A 22,344-nucleotide genomic window follows, 5' to 3' on the forward strand; every position below is an offset into this window, starting at 1 on the left:
GCGAGTGTTCCACCTTCTCTGTCTGCATACGACAACCAAGGTTGCGTACCACCAGGTGCGCAACTTTGGCTACCGTACCCCAGGCGGCACCTCGTGGAGGTAGAGATAGGAGTTAGAAAACAGAGGTGATATATTTGCACATGTTCACTCATTTGCCAGCCTAGTCCCGTAGCCTGCAAGTCCGTACGAAACTATAAGTATCAGTTTGTATAAGTGATACAAACTATAAGACTATAAGACGCTATTTCTCCAGGTGGTGCTCTACGATCTCAAAGCGTTGACGTTGAAAGCGAGCGACCAACGTGCTCTTGGTGTTTTGATCATAAGATCCTGCGACCAATTCTTGGCGGCATATCAGAAGAAGGAGTGAAGCTGAAACATAAATATACTAAGTTATAAGGCGACTAAAACACGGCAGGCTACAGTGGACTGTCCACGTAGCAAGAATGCCGGATGAGAAACCAGCGGAAACAATATTCAGCAGAGAACAAGATAGGGGCCGACGGCAGATCCCGTACCCGTTGGATGAGCGCTGTTAATGAGGATGCTACAGCAGCGGGTGTTACAGACCATTGGAGTGCGGGAGCCCAAGACCGAAAAAGGTGGAGACAACTCCTAAATTCGGCACAAATTCGATAAGCAGATTGTCGCCAAAAAAGTAAAAAGTAAAATAAAACATCGTCTAACGTCAGTGACGAAACTGACCGTTACGCTTACGAGCCCTAACAATGATTGATAATATTGAACTTTTCCATTCCTGATAGCCAATAATTTGACAGATCCAATATTTTTCATAGAGATTCATAAAACACCCATTTTATTTTAATAGTGGAAGAAAATTTTAAAAAGGCAATAAAATGTGTACTTTAAAATCATCGAATTACTGCAGAAATTATAACCAGAAATGAGTGTTCCAAAGAGGATGAAATTATAGAGACGGAACGGACCAAACCCAATGTCAGCAGTTTTCCAAAAGCATGCCTATATTAACCATATATGGGCCCCATGTGATTTATTTCCCATTATCCATATCATGACAATTGAAGTCGTAAAAAAATTCGCAGAAGAAATTGAAGTCCAATTCGAAAACACTGCTAAAAATATTTTTAAAATGGAAAAAAGGTAATTACTTTCAGTAGGACAAAATAAACATTAAAAAAACAATCAATCGTTGCTGTTCTGTTTGCTCAATCCGGTACAAGTTTGAACGGAAAGTATGTTTCAAGGTTTACAAACAACATCGCGCTGTCTATCTGCTTTATTTTATGCAAAATAAATCGATTTCTCTCGGCAATAAACGAGTAGTTATTTATTGCCCGATAAACATACTCTCACAATAAACTGGATAGGTTATAGTAGAAGCGAACGAGTCTTCTAGCAAGCATTTTTACTAATGCTATCGATATTAAATAAAGCCATTTCAAACTACTACCAACCCTTTCGCTAAACAGGCAAATAGGTAAATGGCGCTTAACCTTTCCCATTCGACTTGCAAGTTGTTTTGCTTATTATATTACCGATCCACAAGATTAATTGCCGTTAGAACCTTGGCAATTAGATGTATCCGAGCCGGACAGCAAAGGATTCTCACTTACAGCGCCGCCAATAGCCTTAGCACAAGAGTTTCTTTTATGGCTGCGGTTGAGTAGTTTTTTCGCTGCTGCGCGCCTTCGCCCTCGAGGCTCCTTCTTTCCGTCATGATTGGATCTGCTTGCACACCTCGCCGACGCATCGCGCCGGCGGCGGGCGATGGGTAAGAAAGCTAGAGGAAAACCGGTCACACAATCAGCTGTTGTGTGTCAACGAATCTGTCAGTCGAGTTTTGCATTAGAGGACAGCCGGTTTTTGGGTGGTGTTATTGTTGTTGTTGTTGTTGTTGTTGTTCTGCTGCTACTGCTGTTTTGTATATGTCAGCATATGCTCTAACGTGTTTACGGCGATGATCTTTCCGCTCTGATCGGTCGGTATTGGCGTGGCGGAGACCTCGCGCATGATTAAGTCCCATTGAAGTAGAACGCCGATAGTACTGATTGTCAGCAGTGTTTGACGTTTGTCAAAGCTAACCGTCTGGCGTGGTTTCATCACTCGTCTCATCCGCCGGTTGCATACGAGACTATGCTAAATGTGTTCGAACTGAATTATGATGATCTCTCTATTTCGATTATTGGTATGATTTGCAAATTATATTATTGTACATTAGTTTGGCATAATGTATTTACTGATCGTTGTTTGATGCTGGCAATTGAGAAAGCGGTATAATTCACAAAACTCAGAAACGAAATGCTTTCCCGAAAAAGAATTCATCATACCAACGTTGTTGTTTGGTGTAACAACACTGATTATTGTCTAAAAATAAAAAATAAGAAAACTTATCTAACTAATACTAACTAACTATTCTATAACTAACTTTTATTTTTTTTTTAATTTTTAGGTTTCGTATTCTACTAAGACGCTCCAAAAACTTCAGTCACTGATTATTGAGCATTCAATTACTTACGAAAAATCAATAAAGCTTCGAATCGCTCAGTCATGGTCAATATCAAAATGCGGACTATTTTTTTAAACAATATAATATCGTAAAAATGTTGTCGTTGATTGCACTGTCCTGTTAACAACAATATCACCGGCACTGGGGCGTACGATGTGGTGTGATGTTTATGATACAGACTGGCAATGACTAGACTAGCGTGTGGTTGACACCACAAATTTATGTTGTAACGCACCCAAAATGAGTGACGAGAGGCAGTAGATTGGACAAAGCTCATGTTATAGTAGATTGTATTGTAAGGCGCTTGGTGACATGGTCAAAAAAATGTGTCAGCTGAAATGTGTTGAACGTTTCGAAGGTCGCCTTCTTCTAGACGGCCTAACATTTTACTATTAATATTGATAGAATTCTCGTGTGAAATATGTGGGATTACGGCATATCTGAGTGGGGTTGTTTACATCATCATGCATTTTTTTCATGATGGAAAAAGTTCAACTCGTCACCAAGAGTGTAAAACTATTACGTACATAAAATTGGTTGGTTTGTATAAGAAATACATATTTTGTTAGTGTGCATTTGAAATGTAAAATTGGTTCGTATTTCCGCAGTATAATTGGTTACCTGGGTTGATAGTATCTCCAGGGCGAAACAAAGCGTGGAAGGAAAGGAGCGAAGTAACGCTTATTTAAGTTTGTATAACGTTTCTCTTTACCCAAGCTGAGGGATCCACAAAGCTGAGGGACTTCACAAAGTGCTTCCCTGCCCAGCTAGCACCAACTCGTATATCAATGTATGAAAATTATCGTAAATATCTCCTAACAAATTCGAAATCGTAACTAAAGCTGGATAAAGTAGGATCAAGTTGATTTCCTATCGTATATAATGATAATAACTGACATACATCCGATTTACAGCACAAAATCGTATAGTAGTACGGAGCGACTCGCGTTTAATCGAATATTATCGTATATAAATACTTATATAGTCGTAACGCCCAAAATTATTCGTAATCACGTACATCGCCTCGAAAATAGTACGGATTTGCCAATTTTGCACATCAAATACGATTTATTAGCATGTATATCTGTACGTAATGCTGATTTTTATCTTTTTAATACATATGAAAATGCTAGTTGGGTACATTTTACATTTTTAAATTTTTCTTCAAATTGTGAACCAAACAGCTTCTGTTTATGAGACACTCAAAAGTGTGATGAAGCCAAGCGTGTAAAATGATTAGCCTAACAGGAAAAATAATTTAATAACTTGCATCAAAATCATCGCATTCGTGATGCTCACTGTCATCTGCGACTTAATGGTTTCGTGGGCATACAAGAGTAGTAAAATAAGGATAACAGCATCGAAAAAACAACTCCAAAATTGGAAAAAGTACTAACAGAAAGATGTCTTTTATATCTGAAGGGACTAACAGTGAACCGGAAAAAATAATATAGATAAATAATCCCAGATTTGAGCATTCCCACCATTTACGAGATGAATAAATATTTGTGCTGTTTAATCAAAACATATCTAACCACGAAAAAAGTGCTACCGCAGCAAACCGCACCTTCTGAGAACTCGGTTCGCTCATCCATCGAATCGAATGGGGCTTCCGGTATGACGGGCAGCAGTCAGTAATCCACGAGAATGAGGAAAAGCAAATGAAAAGAAGAAATTTGATATAATTTGCAGTGCTTGTAACCAGAGAGACAGAGAGCGAGAGAGGGTGTAACAAAGGTAAGACAGTTGACAGCTCCGGAAAATGGTCCTTCCCGGCTTCCGGTGCACTCATTATGAAACCTATTCGTTGCGGATCTGCTTCCCAACAGCACCGATACGATGCGTTGTAAGGCACACAAATAAAAACCTTCCATAATAGCTAGCTAATGTTTGGAGACCCCACAAGCACCAGTTGTTTGCAACTTATACCTACAGCGTGTGACCGAATCTGAGCTCTAGATGCCACGTACCTACCAACTTTGAATACTTCATTGTCATACGACCTTTGATACTGCCATTGTGACGACAAACTATTTAAGTCGGCACTTAACAGAGTATGATTTTCTTCACATCAGCGCGTGCTATAACAGCTCCTAAGTTTAAGCCAAGGGTTAGCTGAAATTAAACCCCCAAAGGGCATTTGTTTGCCTGTTTTCAACGCCATGCCCCGACCGGTACCCCTCGGCTCTTGTCACCGCTGCAGTTTATGGGATTATTTAGCTGTCACCTCGACCGGAACGGCCACCCGGCTTGCTCCACGTTCGGAATGACACAAAGAGCTTGTTGTCGTATTGTTTCGTGTCGATGTGGCGACGGTGGTTTCGGATTTCAAGAAGCATTCTACCGAACAACGGTCGGAATGAGCCGACCGACCCGCTGCTAGCTGGTTGCGGTTTTACGGTTGCCTTGTCTTGTTCTTGAGCCACCCGGTAATTCTTGTGGCGTTCCACGTGACAGTTCGAAACCCCCAAGATTATGTCGTTCCGGTACGACCGGACAGCTTGTAATCGGGCGGCGGGCAGAATGTTAATACCCCTCCTGGCCGGGCCGTAGTTGAGTGCTTAAATTGTCGATAGAACAGATTAGAATAGATCTAAAGTTTTGGCTCTCGAATGTTTTAGCTTTGGTGATGGAATAACAAATTTTGCGGTTAAAATTAATCCTTTCAACGATGAGCGAATTCGTTAAGGCATTATGCGATTATATTTTTAGATTTCCGTTACATTCTAACATGGCGTACAAAATTTTCTAAGCAAAACTGTTTAAAACTAAACATCGCAATCAGATTGTAAACTTTAATACAGCATTAGCAAGGAGACGAAGCATGTGTGTCTAATGGTATGTATGTATAATAAGCAATTTATTGCGTGAACATTAACAAAGGAACAAAGGAACTACACGTTTTAGTCTAGATGGCCAGCATAGTAAAAAAATGCGTCACCACTAGTAAGACAAAGAACCCAATTATGTCTAACGACGCAAATAGTCACAACAAATTAATCTTTTGCAAAATTGCAAAACAAATTAGGTTCTCGGCCCACCAAAAGCATTTGCCATTGGATCGCCAAAACTGATCCAATCCCTACCAAGGAATATAAAAAAAATCATCTATTCAACGCTATTCATATATCAATAGGCGAGCATAAAAGCTACGACTAATTTTGCTGGCCCAAACTCGCAGCTGAAGAAAATCTATTCGAACAGTTCGTTTCGGCTTAAACTGTCGCCAAGAAATATACAAACTCGCAACAAGCGTAAACAAAACAATTAACCCTTGATTTGCGCGCCGTGCAAATGTCGCGAGCTCGCTTGAGTGCCGTGACGACGTACCCCGGTAACAACAGGAGGTAGGTAGGTACGTATGCATGACCTGCCCTGCACTGTGTGTATTACCATTTCGGTTTGTTTCGATTTTTTATGACTGCCTTGATGGATACAATAAGTCAAATCCCATCACCTCACTACGCAACTTGCAAACAATAGTGTCATAATTTTGTGCGAGCAGTAGAAGAATAATGTCGTCAGTTCTGACTCCACAGCCAACGATATTAAACCTGGTCACCAGAATCAGACAATAAAACCCACATTTAGTTACCTAGTAGATACTTGCGCCGAAGTAACTTGACAGAGAAATGTGGGCGTAACCCACTGTTTTACAACTGGCTTTGTTCGTAGAACTTGTACTTGTATTATACCAGGATGTAACCTGCAATTAAACGCTTCTTGCAATGCACACATGCGTGACGACGGAATTATTTTTATTATTATTGTCTCATTCATTTGACATAAATTGTGTTGTTTACGTGAAATAACCACACAGTAATAATTTAAATATTAAAGTCTCTCTCAAACCAAATTAAGGACTTCTAAGAGTTACATCATTTGGCTAAATTCGTCGTCGTAACGATGCATGTTTGAAATAAATACAAAAACTTGATATTCTTCAAAATAATTGTAACATAGTGTTGCTTCGTATATAAACTGTTTTACGTTGAAGATCAATAAATAAGAAATGATTAACAACTTACGATGGTCAATGGATATGCAATTGTTGAACACGGTATTGATTTTTCCCATGAGTGACACTTACCTGTAAATAGAAAAATAAAATAAAACTGCTTAGTAAATGTAAAAGTTGCACAGACAAATAATGTGGTAAGAAATAGATAAATGTGATGATGAAAGAGCCATCAAACAATATACTTATGCAACGTTTATGTGAATCTTTATTTAGAACAACAGCTCTTAATGATGGAAAGTACTGAGCATATAGTGACAATCTCTGGCACTTTTACAACAGACTTTGCTTATGCAATGTCGATGAAAGTGACATTTTAAGCATGTTCTGATTTCTCGTCATTTTAAGCATGTTCTGAGCAGTCGACATTATCATGATTGCTCTGTAACTATGTGGGAATAAACCCAGTCAATTCACCAATGGAAATGGTTTTAACCTTTAACCGAAAGAAAAGCTGTCTGATGAGAAAACTGCTTACAAAAATGGACACTTCAAAGTCATTGCAGCATAAAACATACAGTACCTAACTTACTGACTATACGCCACGATTATTTTTCGTTAACAGATATAAAATGCCATCCAAATTGTCGATGATTGTCGATGATTGTCGATAGATAGTGTTAATATTTATCTTGATGAAAATATAAATAGAGCAGCAAGTTTTACATTATGTTTTCAATGTATTTTCTAATAAAAATAGACAAGCGGACTATATTGTTATAAACACTGTGGAAATGAGCCAAAAAGCAAGAGATCAAATGACCCCTTCATGGTGTCCTTAGTGCTAATATATATGTACATTCGCCTAAACAAATGTGCACTCAAAAAATTCTTCCCAGCCAACGTGCGTAAAAACATAAGTAGTTTTTTTCATCGAGTTTTTCACTTCACATTTACGTTTAAGTAACTTTTACGCAGGTAGACCAGTTTTTACGTAAAGCTCAAATTAGAAAATTTTATTGAACTTTTAACAAGGATAAACACATTTTGATTATATCTTCAATTTTTCACAACTTTTTGACAATTACGCTGGACAACGCTCGCTACCACGGATCAAATTTTCACTCTCCAACGAATCTACCGGAAATGTCGGGAGTACAAAGTGCCCACGCATCATATATTCGTGGATTTCAGGACAGCATACGATACAGTCGAGCGCGAACAACTTTGGCAGATAAACGTTCTCGTAGGTTTCCGGACAAACTAGCGGTGACGCAGCTGATCAAAGCTATCCTGGAGCGTGTGATGTGCTACGTGCGTGTTTCGAGGGCACTCTCAAGTCCCTTCGAATCGCGCAGAGGGGAAGGGGAAGGACTGCCCTGTATGTTATTCAATATCACTTTTGAAGGTGTGTTGATGTGTGAGAGGAACGATCTTCAGCGAATATACTAGAAACCTTGGATGGCGAAGGCAATCTACGCCAGACTAAAAACGGGGTATAGGAGGATTGGGTTACAAATAAATGTGTCGAAAACCAAATATATGGTAAGAAGTGGCTCCAGAGAAGTGGTTGATGAGCTCGTATATTTGGGATTTCTGCTCACCGCCAACAATATGAATAAGGAGATTCAACAATGCATTCAAGCTCTAAAACGATCCTACTTTTCCCTCTTCAAAACACTTCGATCAAAGAGCATACGCTGCCGCACAAAGCAGATGATGTACAAAACGCTAATCAGACCGATAGTCCTATAGGGACTCGAGACAGTAATTTTGCTTATGGAAGACATACGGGCTACTTGTCCTATTTGAGTGAAAGGTGTTGCTGACTAATTTTGGCGGAGTACAAACAGATAGCGGAAAATAGCGTAGGCGTATGAGCCACGGACCGAAACGGTTACATTTTTTCTGTACATTTACCAGTATGCAGTGTCATGTCATAATCTCAGCCAATACCGTCGCGTCGTATTGTTTCTGTATCGAGAGAGCCTATCTCTTGATGTGTTGAAACTAGCTGGAATACGTACATGATAATAAGCATCTTATTTCACTGTGACCAGTCGAAAAAATGTCACAATGTAGAAGTGACAGGCATTCACCGCTTTTTGCTTACAGTTCTAGCTGGAATAGTATGGACAAGTGATAGAGAATAAGGTGTAATTATTAAAGCGTTTTTCACTGAAATTTATGTAATGAAAATTGTTGAATTTTTGCACGGTTTTGTGGTTGATCACTACTTTAAAGATCTTGTAACAATAGATGCAGTAGAGTTCGTTTTCAATTTTGGGAACGTTCTTCTTTGAATCCGCATTATTTGGGGAAAAGTTATAGGCATACGAATGAAGCAGCAAACGAGAATACCAAAAACCACTACACCTTCTGTCATGCATGGTGCTAGAATGTTGAAGCGTGTCTCTGCCGCTCCGAAGTGTGTGCGACACGACGAGCAAGCGGTGTTATCGTTATTCTGGCATTTCTTCTCGGTGCGTGTGTACTAGAAATCTGCCGCATGACTGGTTGCAAGAAATAATGTCAAATGTCAGATTTTGGTCACCAACCAGTACTGTTGCAATTGGCAACACGGACGGGGGATTTCTTCCGTAAATGTAATATCAGAATCCAAGTTGAGATTCGTAGAGATATTATTATTTTCCTATTGGACACGTATAAAATAATTTGATTTCATATTAGTTGTAGGATTACTTAGTTTTAACATGTTTTATCGATTACTATAGCTATAAGTGTAGATAATTTCTAATGTTGTAATGTATTTTATGCGTGTGATTGTCAATTGTAACGTGGATTCTCTGTATAACTTGTTGGTGTAGCATTATAAATTTTGTGTCTGGTTACTCACGTTTAGTCCCCTTTTTGTAAGTTTAGTATTATCTCCTGTGATCTAGCTGGAATCAAACCTACATAATGTGTAGCATAGGGTGCGCATTTGGCTATCTCGGCAGTAGCACTCTATAATAATCTTTAGATTTAGTATATTGGCGAGTTTATCTCATAATAAGTACTTACTTCGTAGGATAATGAATTAGTATTAAGTGTTTTGATTATGACTTTAGATTTAGCAGCTTAATTTAAGTATTTTAAGTAGAAAATATTAATATTATTCGTAGCGTAATGTGCTCTATACACTGAGACTTTTGTTTACATTCTGACTCACCAGATCGATGACATGTCTACGATGCTGTGTTGTGCCATTCGTTATCAACGTACATTGCAGGGTTGATATCACTCGAATAGCTAGAGAGCCTACTGGTCAGTGGAGATGCGCTGCCAACTAGGGTTGGCTAACACTCCCCCCGGGTAAGCCGAACGTCTGTTAGTCTTGCTCTGTTCCGCATCGAACGTCCAGGACCGCCAGTTTTGTTGCAAGCAGTCATAAACGCCGCCTGCCATTCTCCTTGGAATGTCGCCGTAGCTGATCGGATGTGGTCGTCTTCGATGAAACGGGTTTGTGACTTTATCTTTGGGCCATAACTGGATGCTTTGGGGCCATAGACGACGTTTTCTGACGGTTGCGTACTGAACGTGAGCACGAGGAATGACGAATCTTTGCCGTAGTCCATTCACAGTAGCGACATGGTTTGGATGACGGAATTTTTCGTGGTAGCGGGTGGTCACAGGATGTACGGAAAGAATAACTGAGCTTTTTGCTTCTTCTGTCGTAGTGTCGCAGACAGATGTTCTGCTGCGTAGCCAGGTTGACTGCTTATGAGGTTGGCTCGCTTTTGGATGATTTTTCTTTAGCTCTTTCTCGGACGGTCTGCTAACATATTCTTTTGCTTTGTTATCTAGCATTTTCTGCTGCACAGCTTGGGCTAGTTTCGGGTCTTTCTGCAATCTTGTGGATCTTTGATGCACATCCTCGTTCACATATTGATCGGTGTGCTCACTGACGTGAAATGTATAGTGTACAAAGTTCGAGGCATTGCTGGCACCGTATCCACCGCAAATCGTCCACCCAAGTCGAGTTTTGACGGCAAGAGGTTGATTTAAGCTTCCTTCCCTGCTTTCATGTACCAGGCTTATTGAAGCGTGCTTTAGGCCGATTAGTATTTTCGGGCGGATGTTTGAGTACGACTCGATCGGCAAGTTTCGACAGTGCGGATATTGTTGAGCGATCTCGTTCACATCGAGAGACTGGAATGGCAGCATAAGCCCTTTTACGGTACGAACTCCCTTCAGTTCGTACTTCTTGGCGTGATTCAGCGTTCCGGCTATCTTTAAGTCCACCACAGATGAACTATCTTCGATACGCTCTGTGCCTGCTGTCCATCGAAGGCAAAGCGGACTGACGGGACCCTTTAGCTTCAGCTGGTCTGCCAAATCTTGGTCTATCAGTGTTACAGCGGAGCCCTCATCGAGGAAGGCATACGTTCGAACAGGTGCGCTGTTCCCGTGGAGAATAACGGGGAGGTAACGAAATAAAACGGCATTCGCTGCAGATTGGTGTGTGTTGCATCCATGTGCTGTGCTAGGTCCTGCTTGTGGGTCAGCAGGCGAAGTTATAGTTGACGGGTTGCTCGGTGTGAAATGTAGCGATCTATTGTCATTGTGAAGCAGCTCGTGGTGGTACAAAGTACAACCATTTTTTCCACACGGCCTTGCGTTGCATTTTCCTTCATGGCGGCAGAGACACTGGCGACACAATCCAAATTCTCTCACGGCTGCCCACTTGGAATCTCGAGAGAATTGAAGAAAGCGTAGGCAGTTTGACGCCGACCTGCACCCTTCGCTGCACACTGGACAACTGTGGGTAGCAGGCTCATTCGCTGAATTTTCGCTAACACTTGACTCGGAATGCGTATACAGGAAAGTGCTGGTCTTCTTCGAAGGGTTGGATACGGCTTTTGGTAGGTCGTTTTGCTGTGGTATGGACGGTATCGTTAAAATGCTGGCCGCTTCGGCAAGCGGGAACAGCCATTCACCAAAGGTTGCTAGGTTCACCCTTGGAAGGGTTAAGCGGTATCGAGCCCATTCTAGCTTCAGATTTGGCGGTAGCTTGTTGACCAACTGGTGGAGAAAAGAGACGTTGTACTAGAGATGGTCGGGTAGCGGAAAATTTACCCGAAACCCGCACCCGTACCCGTACCCGCCGGGTACGGGTCGGGTTCGGGTATTGAAAAAAAATAATTTGCGGGTTCGGGTCGGGTACGGGTTTGGTTTTGAAACCGGGTACGGGTCGGGTCGGGTCTATTGACCTCGTTTAACACTAAAGATTGTCGGGTATCCGGACCCGTACCCGTGCCCGACGGGTTGCGGTCGGGTTCGGGTATCAAAAAAAATAAACTTGCGGGTTCGGGTCGGGCACGGGTTTTTATTTTTTTTCCTAATCGGGTACGGGTCGGGTTCGGGTATTCAAATTTTCATACCCGACCATCTCTACGTTGTACATATAGTCTTCCAAGCCACACGCATCGACCGTTGCGCAGAAGTTCTGTACTTTAACAGCGAGATCAACTAGCATTTCCAGCTTATCTTCTTTAACCACCGGAATGGCGTTCATTTTCACGATTAGCGAGTTAATTATCGCTTCAGGCTGACCATATAGCACCCTTAATGTGTTCATTACGTTGGCCACATTCGTCGGATGCATCAAGCAGCTTTTAACGGCCTCGTATGCCTTTCCCCTGAGACACTTTTGCAGGCGAATTATATTTTCTTCATTGGAATAACCACACATTGCAGTGGTACTTTCGAACGTGGAAACGAAGATCGGCCAATCTTCAGGGTTTCCAGAGAACGGCGGGAGATCCTTAGAGACAGCCTGTCTAGAGGCAAGCTGGATTTGAGAGGGAGGAGTACTGTTGTGCCAGCTATGTTGTTGATAACACGATGGGTGATTGCCGATACCACGCAGACACGGAGCGTTGCTTTGACGAGCGATGGATACTCCCAGCGGGGGATGTTGATTGCGAGTTGCTGGTTCCGGCGTAGACGCGAAACCCTTTCCAGCAGAGTTGGATGCTACATCATATACGCTTCTAGCCCCATACAATGGGGTACTGTTTGGGTTTCCAGGGTGTTGACCGATAGATGACGGTCGTACTGCAGCGTTTGCCACGCGATATTTTGCACTGGAGTAGCAAGCCACCTGATTGTTACGAACACTACGCATATTCTGATTACCACCAACAGGATTAGGCGGTTTAGCGGAAGACGGTAGATTGACGGTAGAATGTCCTTTAGGATTAAAAGGTTCGGTCGCACCTTCAGGCACTTTCCCGTCGGTCACGGCATAATTGACCTCTTCAACCCATTTCTGAATTCGACTGCTAGCTTCGCTTTTGCTCGAACTTGAGCAATTAGACATTTGTTCTAATAGCTCGTATTTTTCCTTCAGATAATCGCGGTGCTTCTTGGCTTGCGCTTCTTCGAATACCCGTTCCTCCTCTAGCTTCATCAACTGTAGCTTCAGTCGTGTCTGAGATAATGCTCTGGATGACTCTGGCTTCTGGCGTACTTGCTGCAACTGCACAGAGTGTACCTCCTCATTGGCGGAAACCACTATCACCTTCGGTATACTGGTACGCTGCTGCTGGTTAGAGTGTTGGTCCACCAATGGCGACTTACGGCTTTGCATCCGTTCTTCAATGGCACTAACTTCTAGGCTGACCACTCCTTTGCGATGACTCGATGTCGAATTTTGCTGCTGAGTTGCCTTGGCAGATTGGCATTTATGGCAAACCCAGCTCTGGTTTTCGACTTCCTCAGTGACACCCACACATACAAAGTGGCTCCACTTATCGCACTCGTCGCATTGAACCATCTCCATGGTATCGGGATTATCGCAAACCTGACACGAACAGCCTCGATTACTTCCACTGACGGACGATTCCATCATATCATTCACTGTGACCACCTCAACTACTTGATTCCGATCAATATTTGACAGTTTGTCGTTCGCGGACGATTTACTACGTGTTCCGGACATGATTCGATTCACTCGCGTAAACGAAAATAATAACTTGTTGCAATTGGCAACACGGACGGGGGATTTCTTCCGTAAATGTAATATCAGAATCCAAGTTGAGATTCGTAGAGATATTATTATTTTCCTATTGGACACGTATAAAATAATTTGATTTCATATTAGTTGTAGGATTACTTAGTTTTAACATGTTTTATCGATTACTATAGCTATAAGTGTAGATAATTTCTAATGTTGTAATGTATTTTATGCGTGTGATTGTCAATTGTAACGTGGATTCTCTGTATAACTTGTTGGTGTAGCATTATAAATTTTGTGTCTGGTTACTCACGTTTAGTCCCCTTTTTGTAAGTTTAGTATTATCTCCTGTGATCTAGCTGGAATCAAACCTACATAATGTGTAGCATAGGGTGCGCATTTGGCTATCTCGGCAGTAGCACTCTATAATAATCTTTAGATTTAGTATATTGGCGAGTTTATCTCATAATAAGTACTTACTTCGTAGGATAATGAATTAGTATTAAGTGTTTTGATTATGACTTTAGATTTAGCAGCTTAATTTAAGTATTTTAAGTAGAAAATATTAATATTATTCGTAGCGTAATGTGCTCTATACACTGAGACTTTTGTTTACATTCTGACTCACCAGATCGATGACATGTCTACGATGCTGTGTTGTGCCATTCGTTATCAACGTACATTGCAGGGTTGATATCACTCGAATAGCTAGAGAGCCTACTGGTCAGTGGAGATGCGCTGCCAACTAGGGTTGGCTAACAAGTACATTTTACGTCCCTGGCTTGGACGTAACTTGGACATATTCCCATCGTACACCTGGCAAAGTTGGGAGAGTACGGTGGGCCGGCTACTTCACACGGATGCCGGACGACTGTGCAGTGAAATTCGTTCTCTTCAAGACCTCCACCGGCACCATGTATAGGGTAGCCCAACGTACTAGATAGCTAAACCAGATTGAGCCGTCTTGCGTGTGTCGAGACGCTCAACGAATTAGCGACGAGCAGCCCAGGACCGAGTAGAGTGGAGAGGAATTCTTGATACAGCAAGAGTTACCCCGGCTCTATGCTGGTAGAAGAAGTAAGTTAGTCTTTTCAATTGATCGAGGGAACACTACAAGAAAGAAATGAAATGAAGATGTTTTATAGCGTCCAAACAGAGTGGAACAAGACGTGAAGGGGAAAGAGCAGAAAATTATATAAGGGATAGTTGAAGCAGCGTTTACCAGATTCGTGATCATTCGTTACCATTCACTTTACCCAGGCTGGGGGATCCGCGAATTGAACCAAGCTATTACTTACTTATTGTTCCATGTCCGGCAGATAAAAGGGATGAAATCTGAGATCCCCACTGTCGACGGTTATCCGCCATGACTTCCACCTGTCGCCAGGATAGGTTCTCTGGGTAAACTGCGTTGCCATGAGCCTTGCGGATACCAGTCGAGTAGTTCTCTGCAGGTCTCGTTCGCTCCTTTCTTCCGCTACTCAAGATATGTCCGTTGAACATCCACCTACGTTCTTGAATTTCTATTGCTGTCGGCCGTTGATGACATCGACGATGGAGTTTCTCGTTGAATTAGGTCCAGTTTTTAGGTCATCAGACACGAATCACAGGTACCTCCGGTTGATACATACTTGCAGTTTTTGCGTTGTTTCCACTGAGACGCAACAGGCGCAGAGCAATACAAATTTAACGTTTAAGTTGAAAATTCGGGTTTACGTACGAATTGCCACTGTTCACTACCATAGACGTAGTTTTTACTACACTTACTGTGAGAGCTGCTGCCTGGAAGCTCTCGGAGAGGTTATCTAGCTTGCTCTGTATTATATCGATACAGCGTTGTGGTAAGAAAGACAATTTCGTCGGCTAGGTTAAGGTATAATGGAAGCCAATTATAACCGGACTCCAGGCTCTGTGATTCCTAGATATTGTATTACCTTTGAACCACAGAGGACTGCGTAAAAAGGAAACTCTACAATCCCCTTAGAAGCGCGAAACGTATTTCAAACTTCACCGATACTGGCGGATTGAATTATTTTTAGATATAAACTGTGCATCTTTCCCCGTCCATTGTAGTCAAACAACGAACGAGAAGTTTTAAACTAACTGTTTTTCGAGCGGGACGACGAAATTGTACAGGCATTTGCTATTTATGAAGCATTGCCTGGACGTGACGTTGTTAGCTGTGAGCTGTGAGGGTGTTAGCCCCAATGCATAACGTGTTCGAGAAAGTCTTCGTTCTTATGGAACAGACCAACTGCATGTTTTGGGGTCTCGATCTTTGTAATGAGGCTAAGCATTCATTATTTTTATAACGGCAGTCTTTCCAATAGAAGGACGGTGCGGTAGCAGAAAGTAATGTTTCCACTTCACGTTTTATCCCACTCTGTTTGGATACTATGGCAACTTTGATTTCATTACTACTCTTGTTTATTTGTTTATATATTTGACAATTTATGTTACCAACAGGCCTTGTGACGCAAATGATAGACTTAACCCAAAAATTACATGCCAGTGTTAAAAAGCGAATTTTTAGCACGTTTCGGCTGACGTTAAAGTCTAAGCTGGAACGAAAACGGTTAAAATGGCGTTTTAGACCGGTAGTCGTTCTAAAGCTGCTGTAATTAGTCCGTCGATACGGTATGTCTAGAAAGGGGCTATTGTGCAAGGTACGACTTCGGACGTGTATGTCAAGCCTTTCCAGTATTGACGGGCAATCTGCTCGCCAGGTCAAAAATCGCAGACAATTTTCACTTTATTCACATCACGACGACTATGCAGAGGGTCTAGGTAAATGAATCTAAAGCGTTGTTCGTAGCTTGGCAGTTGGAAGGGGCTATTCCACGAAAATCTCCAAAGAGCAAAACGGATGAATCTCCACTACACTGACTCGATTCGGCCAACTCCATTTTTATAGTAGGGACTCTAAACTGGAGCGCAATATTTTAGACTGGAGCGGACTAATGCAAAATAAAGAGCTTTCAAGCAGTCACGCATAACGAACCCAAGCTTTCTACTAGCCTTGTCCACGATGAACGCGATCTGCTGTTTGAAAGTAAGCTTAGAGTTGAGCAGAATACCCACATCCTTGATGTAGTTTTCGCGACGTAATGGCATATTTGACAGTCTAGTCGTAAGCGAATGGGCTCAACTGTCTGGAAAATGTGATGACTCACGCTTGTTGGGGTTTAGCAGCATGCCGACACACCATTTCGCAAAAGTCGATAATTCCTCCTAAAGCACAGCGGCGTCGGATAATTTTCAACTTTTGAGTACTACTTGTGGTCGTCTGCAGACAAGAGTCGCGGACCTTTAATCAGGTAGTTGACGTCATTAAAGTAGATAAAGAATATCAAAAAACCGAGATGACTGCCTTGTGGGTTTCCAGAATGAGCAGTGAACGATCCTGAGAGAGTGCCCTTAATATTCACGTTTAGGTGGCGATCGGATAGGTACGAATGCACCCGATGTAGTAACGGACCACCTATACCAAACCTTCCAGTTTGGCAATGGCAATTTGATGGTTTAATTTGTCGAACGCTGCCGTAAGTGTAAACAACATCTGTTAGCGACCGGTCATCGATGCTATTTATCACGGAGGATATAAGAGTCAAAAGAATAGTAATCGTGGAGCGCTTGGGCATAAACACGACAAGCTCAAACAGTTTTGAAATCGAGTATAGAGCAGAGATTCCTTGATGATTCGTCGTTTTTTTCTGTTTCCCTTACTCTGATGAATATGGCGGATTGAGAAAAATTTTCCATTCCAACTGACTGTTAGAATACAGGTACAATGTACAATGTCACGGATATCCGGATAAACTAACGCGATTGGTCAAGGCAACGATGGATCGAGTAATGTGTGTTGTTCGAGTATCAGGGGCAGTCTCGAGTATCGAAAACAAAATACATGAAAGGAAAAAGGTTCTAGAGAAGTGAATGCTGACCTCCCCGGATTCATGAGACATGACTATGCTCGTGGAGGACCAACGCGCCCTTAGTGTTTTCAAACGGAAGGTGTTGCGCACCATCTACGGCGGAGTGCTGATGGAAGACGGAACGTGGAGGAGGCGAACGAACCATGAATTGCATCAGCTGCTTATGGAACCACCCATTGCTTAAACCACAAAAATCGGTCGCCTGCGATGCGCTGAATACATCGTGAGGATGTCGGACGACAGCCCGGTTAAAAAAGTTCTCAATAACGATCCGACTGGAACGTGACGGCGGGGCGCGCAGCGAGTAAGGTGGATCGATCAAGTGAAAGACGACTTGCGGACCCTACGCAGACTACGTGGCTGGCGAATTGCGGCCATGGACCAAGTGGAATGGAGACGACTTCTTCGTACACCAGAGGAAACCACGGCCTGGAGCAGATTAAGTAAGGAAGTTAGAATACAGGACAATCACGGGGCTAGTGCAACGATTCTACTGATCCTATCTAGCATGCACCGTCTAGCCGAGATTCGAACGTATGACGACTGGCTTATTAGACCAGCATCGTAACTCGAAGCTAGCTGAGCGGTTATCTCAAAATCGGAGTAATTCCTTTTAAATCTTCTGTTATTTTATGCGACCCTCACAAATACGCCTATTTTGGTTATGACTTATAACATTCGTCAGTGTAACAAATTAAGAACTGCCATAAACTGCTTTTATACCTCATTTAGGTAGGAGACTTTTCGTAACATCTACGAATATTCTGTATTCTATCTCAAGCAACAATATAAGTTTTATTACGATCTTCTAGTCCTAGTGGTTTTCGTAATAAATTTTATAAAACTGCGAAGCCAACTATGAGCTCCACTAGAATCTTCTGATGCCCGCTATTAACTACATTCCGACAAGGTGACCCACCCTATAATGTTCCTTTCTATAACTATAAGGATCAGGTTATAAGCTCAAGTAGTCTTATGTCTTATCGCCCTCAATAAAAACGATAATAAAAAAACATAGGTAACTAATAATACCGTCTTAAAACCTTACGAAATTCATCGAAATCACGAAAATCAAGTGGCTTTAAAAGTAAACGGCTGATAGTTGGAATGTATATTGATGTGTTGTAGATTCAAATAAAAAGAAAAGTATACTATTTCAGCAATTCCATGAAAAATAATGCTATCGAAATTTGAAAGTGCCTTGAATTGGTTCAAATCTTGTGCTTTTGTTCTTTACTTTTTTAATATTTTTTGACCCGCATTTTTTTTAGGGATTTAGGGTGATCTCAAAAATTTCCATTTTTGCTTATTTTTGGCTCTAGATTTTTTTTTAAATTTTAATTTAGAGTTAAATGAAATAAAAAGTATTATAATGAGCTCTTCAATAAAAATATTGGCTCCAATTTTAATTTTTTTTTAATGCATTCGAACGTTCCAGAAATCGTAATAATAGAAATTCGTCGACCAATACGCTAAAATGCATGACGAAATAATACGTAAATGATGAATGGAGTTTTAAACTGCAATTATGCAATAGGAATCAGCCCTAAAGTATAGACAAAATATTTTCACCAGATCATGTTGTTCGTATAGAGCAAGTGTAGAACACTGGCTAACCTCACTTTCTTCCAATGTGCCAGATCTTCATGAATGATGATCGTGCATAGCAAGATAGGACGATGTTGCTATAATTATTGAGTAATTTACCGAGAATATATCTACACATGATGACCGGTTGTGTATATCCGCTGCTGTTATTCGCTGGCCTCTCTCTCTCTTTCTTACTCATTATTATCGACTACTGTTACTGCCGTGCCGTGGCAGTAATCCGGCAGATTCTGACTGACTGACTGACTGAACCGATGATGCTGACTCGGCAAAATGGACGCGATTCCGATGGGAAAGTACGTTCGTACGGATAAACCGTTTTGGAAAAGATTGCCCAGTGCAACATGTGGATGTGTTTGATGAGACGTCCCGTGGAAAAAAACGGAATACAGCGCATCGTTGATTACGAAGTCGGTAGAATAATTAAAAGTGAATTTGAAAACATAGTAATTCGGGATGATTGAAATAACTATGAACCTCTTATATGTATTTTGGTACAATGACGTTAAAAAGGCTGTTTTAACTTTAATGATATCACCCCAAATATACTCACGCTACTAATCCTCCAAGAAACGCCACAGGTCCACCGCCGATTAGCCGAATTTTACGGTGACAGGAATCGAACAGTGACGTTCGGGCATGTGGCGGCGACGCATGACTGTGAAGGCTCATAACACCACCACCGGCTGGGGACGGTCCATGGCCGATCAGGTGGGCTGGTGAGCGCAGCATCGCCTTCAACTTTTCCGCCACCAAGCTTCCGCAGCGAAGGTCCAAAACAAATCGTACCGCAAGCAGGCAAAATCGTTTCTTCTCGCACTAATTTACAGTTGAACGGTTGCAATTTTCCCCCCTCATGGAACGGAACACTCCACATCAACCGACAAGTTGCACACAATCAATTTGCAACACTTCACTTTCTTCTTCTCGTGCTTCTCATTAGCTAATAAAATCTTAATTTTGAACCATTTAATTAGGGAAACAAAACCTAAAAGTGTACAGCGTGCCACAGCAAATCAAAAAGAGAAACAAAAAATCATTTAGCATTAAATTGCACACACTTTTCCTTTATTTTTCCAACCTTTCTGCGTTTGCTTTTTACACTCTTTGCACACAATGCAACTTCCACAAGCTCTTTTTTACGAAATGCGCTTCGTTTCAGCTCACTTAAGCAAATTGAACTACTTTTCGCTGCCGCGTGAGATCCTTTCTCTGTTTCACTTCAGCAGCAGCGGAAGCTTCGCAAAAAACAACAAACGACCGAGATGATAAAAAAGGAGAATGCGTTTCGCACCGTCCTTCGGCCAAATTATCGCTGCATTATTAATTTTCACAGAGGCTCATCGACATCATTGCTTCATGGTCGATTTTAAATTTTCGAACTTTGGTTGACAACTGCGGTGACGATAATCGTTGTCGCGCGATGATGGTCTGACTTCCTTCTGCCGTCCGAAGCCGACGTCTGTTGTTATGAAACGATCGAAACGATCGCACGTTTGTATAGGATTTATTTTTTTCTTACACGGACACGGCTTCAGCTACCAACAACGGTATTCAGCTCGAGTCGAACTGACGAAGCAAAATTGAACTCAGCGTCTCCTTCTGGTGAGCTTGCTCTGCGCTGCCAAGCGGTTCGCGTCTGGTCTTAGCTGGCGTAAAAGCAACATAAACAGGCCGGAGAATCCCACGGACGGATGTGGAAATGACGGTCGATCTAAAAAATATAAATACGAACCCAACAGCGGGGGACGCGGTGGGTCCCCCGCTCCCGATCGGTTAGTTATTTTTACCAACTCACTACCACGTTGTCGACCACCGCGCGCAATCGGAGCGACGAGAGGAGAGAACGTTCAATAAACGATCTGCCGTTACGATCGATTTGTTTGCTAAACAGTTGCTCCGGTTTGTCATACGCTGGTTCTACTTAGAACAGTAATTAAACACAGTAATTAAACTTAAAACTGATTTCTTTGGGTTGACCGCCCCAGTTTAGATTTTTTCACGCATCAAAAATTTAGATATGTACAATTTTTGTTTGATTTTGGGATACAATTTTTTAATAACGAAAGTTGCGATAATGCAATGGAGACTCATCTCATGGTATCTTGTGCTTTGTTATGTTTCCGTATATTTCTAGTTCCTTTTCTTAGAAAATCTAACTAAAAACAACGGTATAAGGCCAATCGCCAGGTTTTCAGCCGAAACTATCATTAAATTTTTACTGTTAAAAGATTGGAATAAATGAACATTGACCAAAAATGCTTTTTTCTCAGTGTAGAAATTGATTTTTATTTTTTTCAGTAGTTTTGTAAAAAAAATCAGGAAATTTTCTAAAAGTCACCCATAGATTATTTTTGTGTAGGTCTTATAGTTTTAGAGTCATATTTTTTATTTAAAAAAAGAGAAAAAATTAGGCCCTTTCCAAAAGTTAGTCTAGATCAATTTTGGAAAAACTAATTGCATAGTTGTTTATTTACATGAACTCTTTACTCACACAAAGTTTCATTGAATTCTGAGAGGGTCATGCCAACCTCTGGTCGAGTTGGCGTGAAATCCGTCAATTATGCCTTCATAAAATAATTCTTGAAATTCTAAGAACCTTTGACCCATATTGAACGATAATTCAGAAGAATGTTCCGAACAAATAGCTAGATAATGATCCTCCAGATATGTCGGCAGTACAACGTGCCCACACGTCATATTTTCGTGGATTTCAGGGCAGCATATGATACAGTCGAGCATGAACAGCTATGGCAGAGGCAGATAATACACAAGAAGATCAAAGCTACCCTGGAGCGAATGATGTGCTACGTGCGTGTTTGGGGGCGCTCTCGTCTTCCTCCGAATCGCGCAGAGGGTTGCGGCAAGGGGAGGGACTATTCTGTGTGTTATTCAACATTGATATTGAAGGTGTAAACCGGCGACCGAGCATCGAAACAAGATATGCGATCTTCAGCAAGAGTAACCAACTCCTAGCCATCGCAGACAACCTCGACGTCATTATTAGAAACTTTGGGATGGCGGTGGCAATCTTCGCCAGACTAAAAGCGGAGGCCAGGTGAATTGGGTTACAAATCAATGCGTCGAAAACCAAATATATGGTAGAAAGAGGCTCCAGAGAAAATAACGTGTACCTCCCACGGAGAGTGACTATTAACGGCAATGGACCAACTGGAGGTGGTTGATGAGTTCATATATTTAGGATCCCTGGTCATCGCCTACAATAATACGAGTAAGGAGATTCAACGATGCATTCAAACTGGAACCTATTTTTCCCTCTGCAAGGCACTTTGCTCAAGAAGCATACGCCATACCAAACGCTTTCAGAACGGTAGGCATCCACGAACTGGAAACAGTAACTTTACTTACGTGCATTTGCCGTATTTGAAAGAAA

General features: G+C 41.7%; 1 protein-coding gene across 6 annotated transcripts in view; it reads right to left on the bottom strand.

Moving 5' to 3' along the window:
- LOC128738844 (MOB kinase activator-like 2) overlaps positions 1–22,344 on the bottom strand; it is a 220,039-nt gene that overhangs the window by 97,121 nt on the left and 100,574 nt on the right. The window contains exon 2 of one of the 6 annotated variants that reach the window (XM_053834274.1): positions 19,504–20,664. The exons of the other annotated variants lie outside the window; for them this stretch is intronic. Within the exon in view, the coding sequence (XP_053690249.1) occupies positions 19,504–19,682 (179 nt within the window). The 5' untranslated portion in view covers positions 19,683–20,664. The remainder of the gene's footprint in view (positions 1–19,503; positions 20,665–22,344) is intronic. 6 annotated transcript variants of the gene reach the window in all.

This window comes from Sabethes cyaneus, chromosome 2 (genome assembly GCF_943734655.1).
Source record: "Sabethes cyaneus chromosome 2, idSabCyanKW18_F2, whole genome shotgun sequence".
Taxonomy (NCBI): Eukaryota; Metazoa; Arthropoda; class Insecta; order Diptera; family Culicidae; genus Sabethes; species Sabethes cyaneus.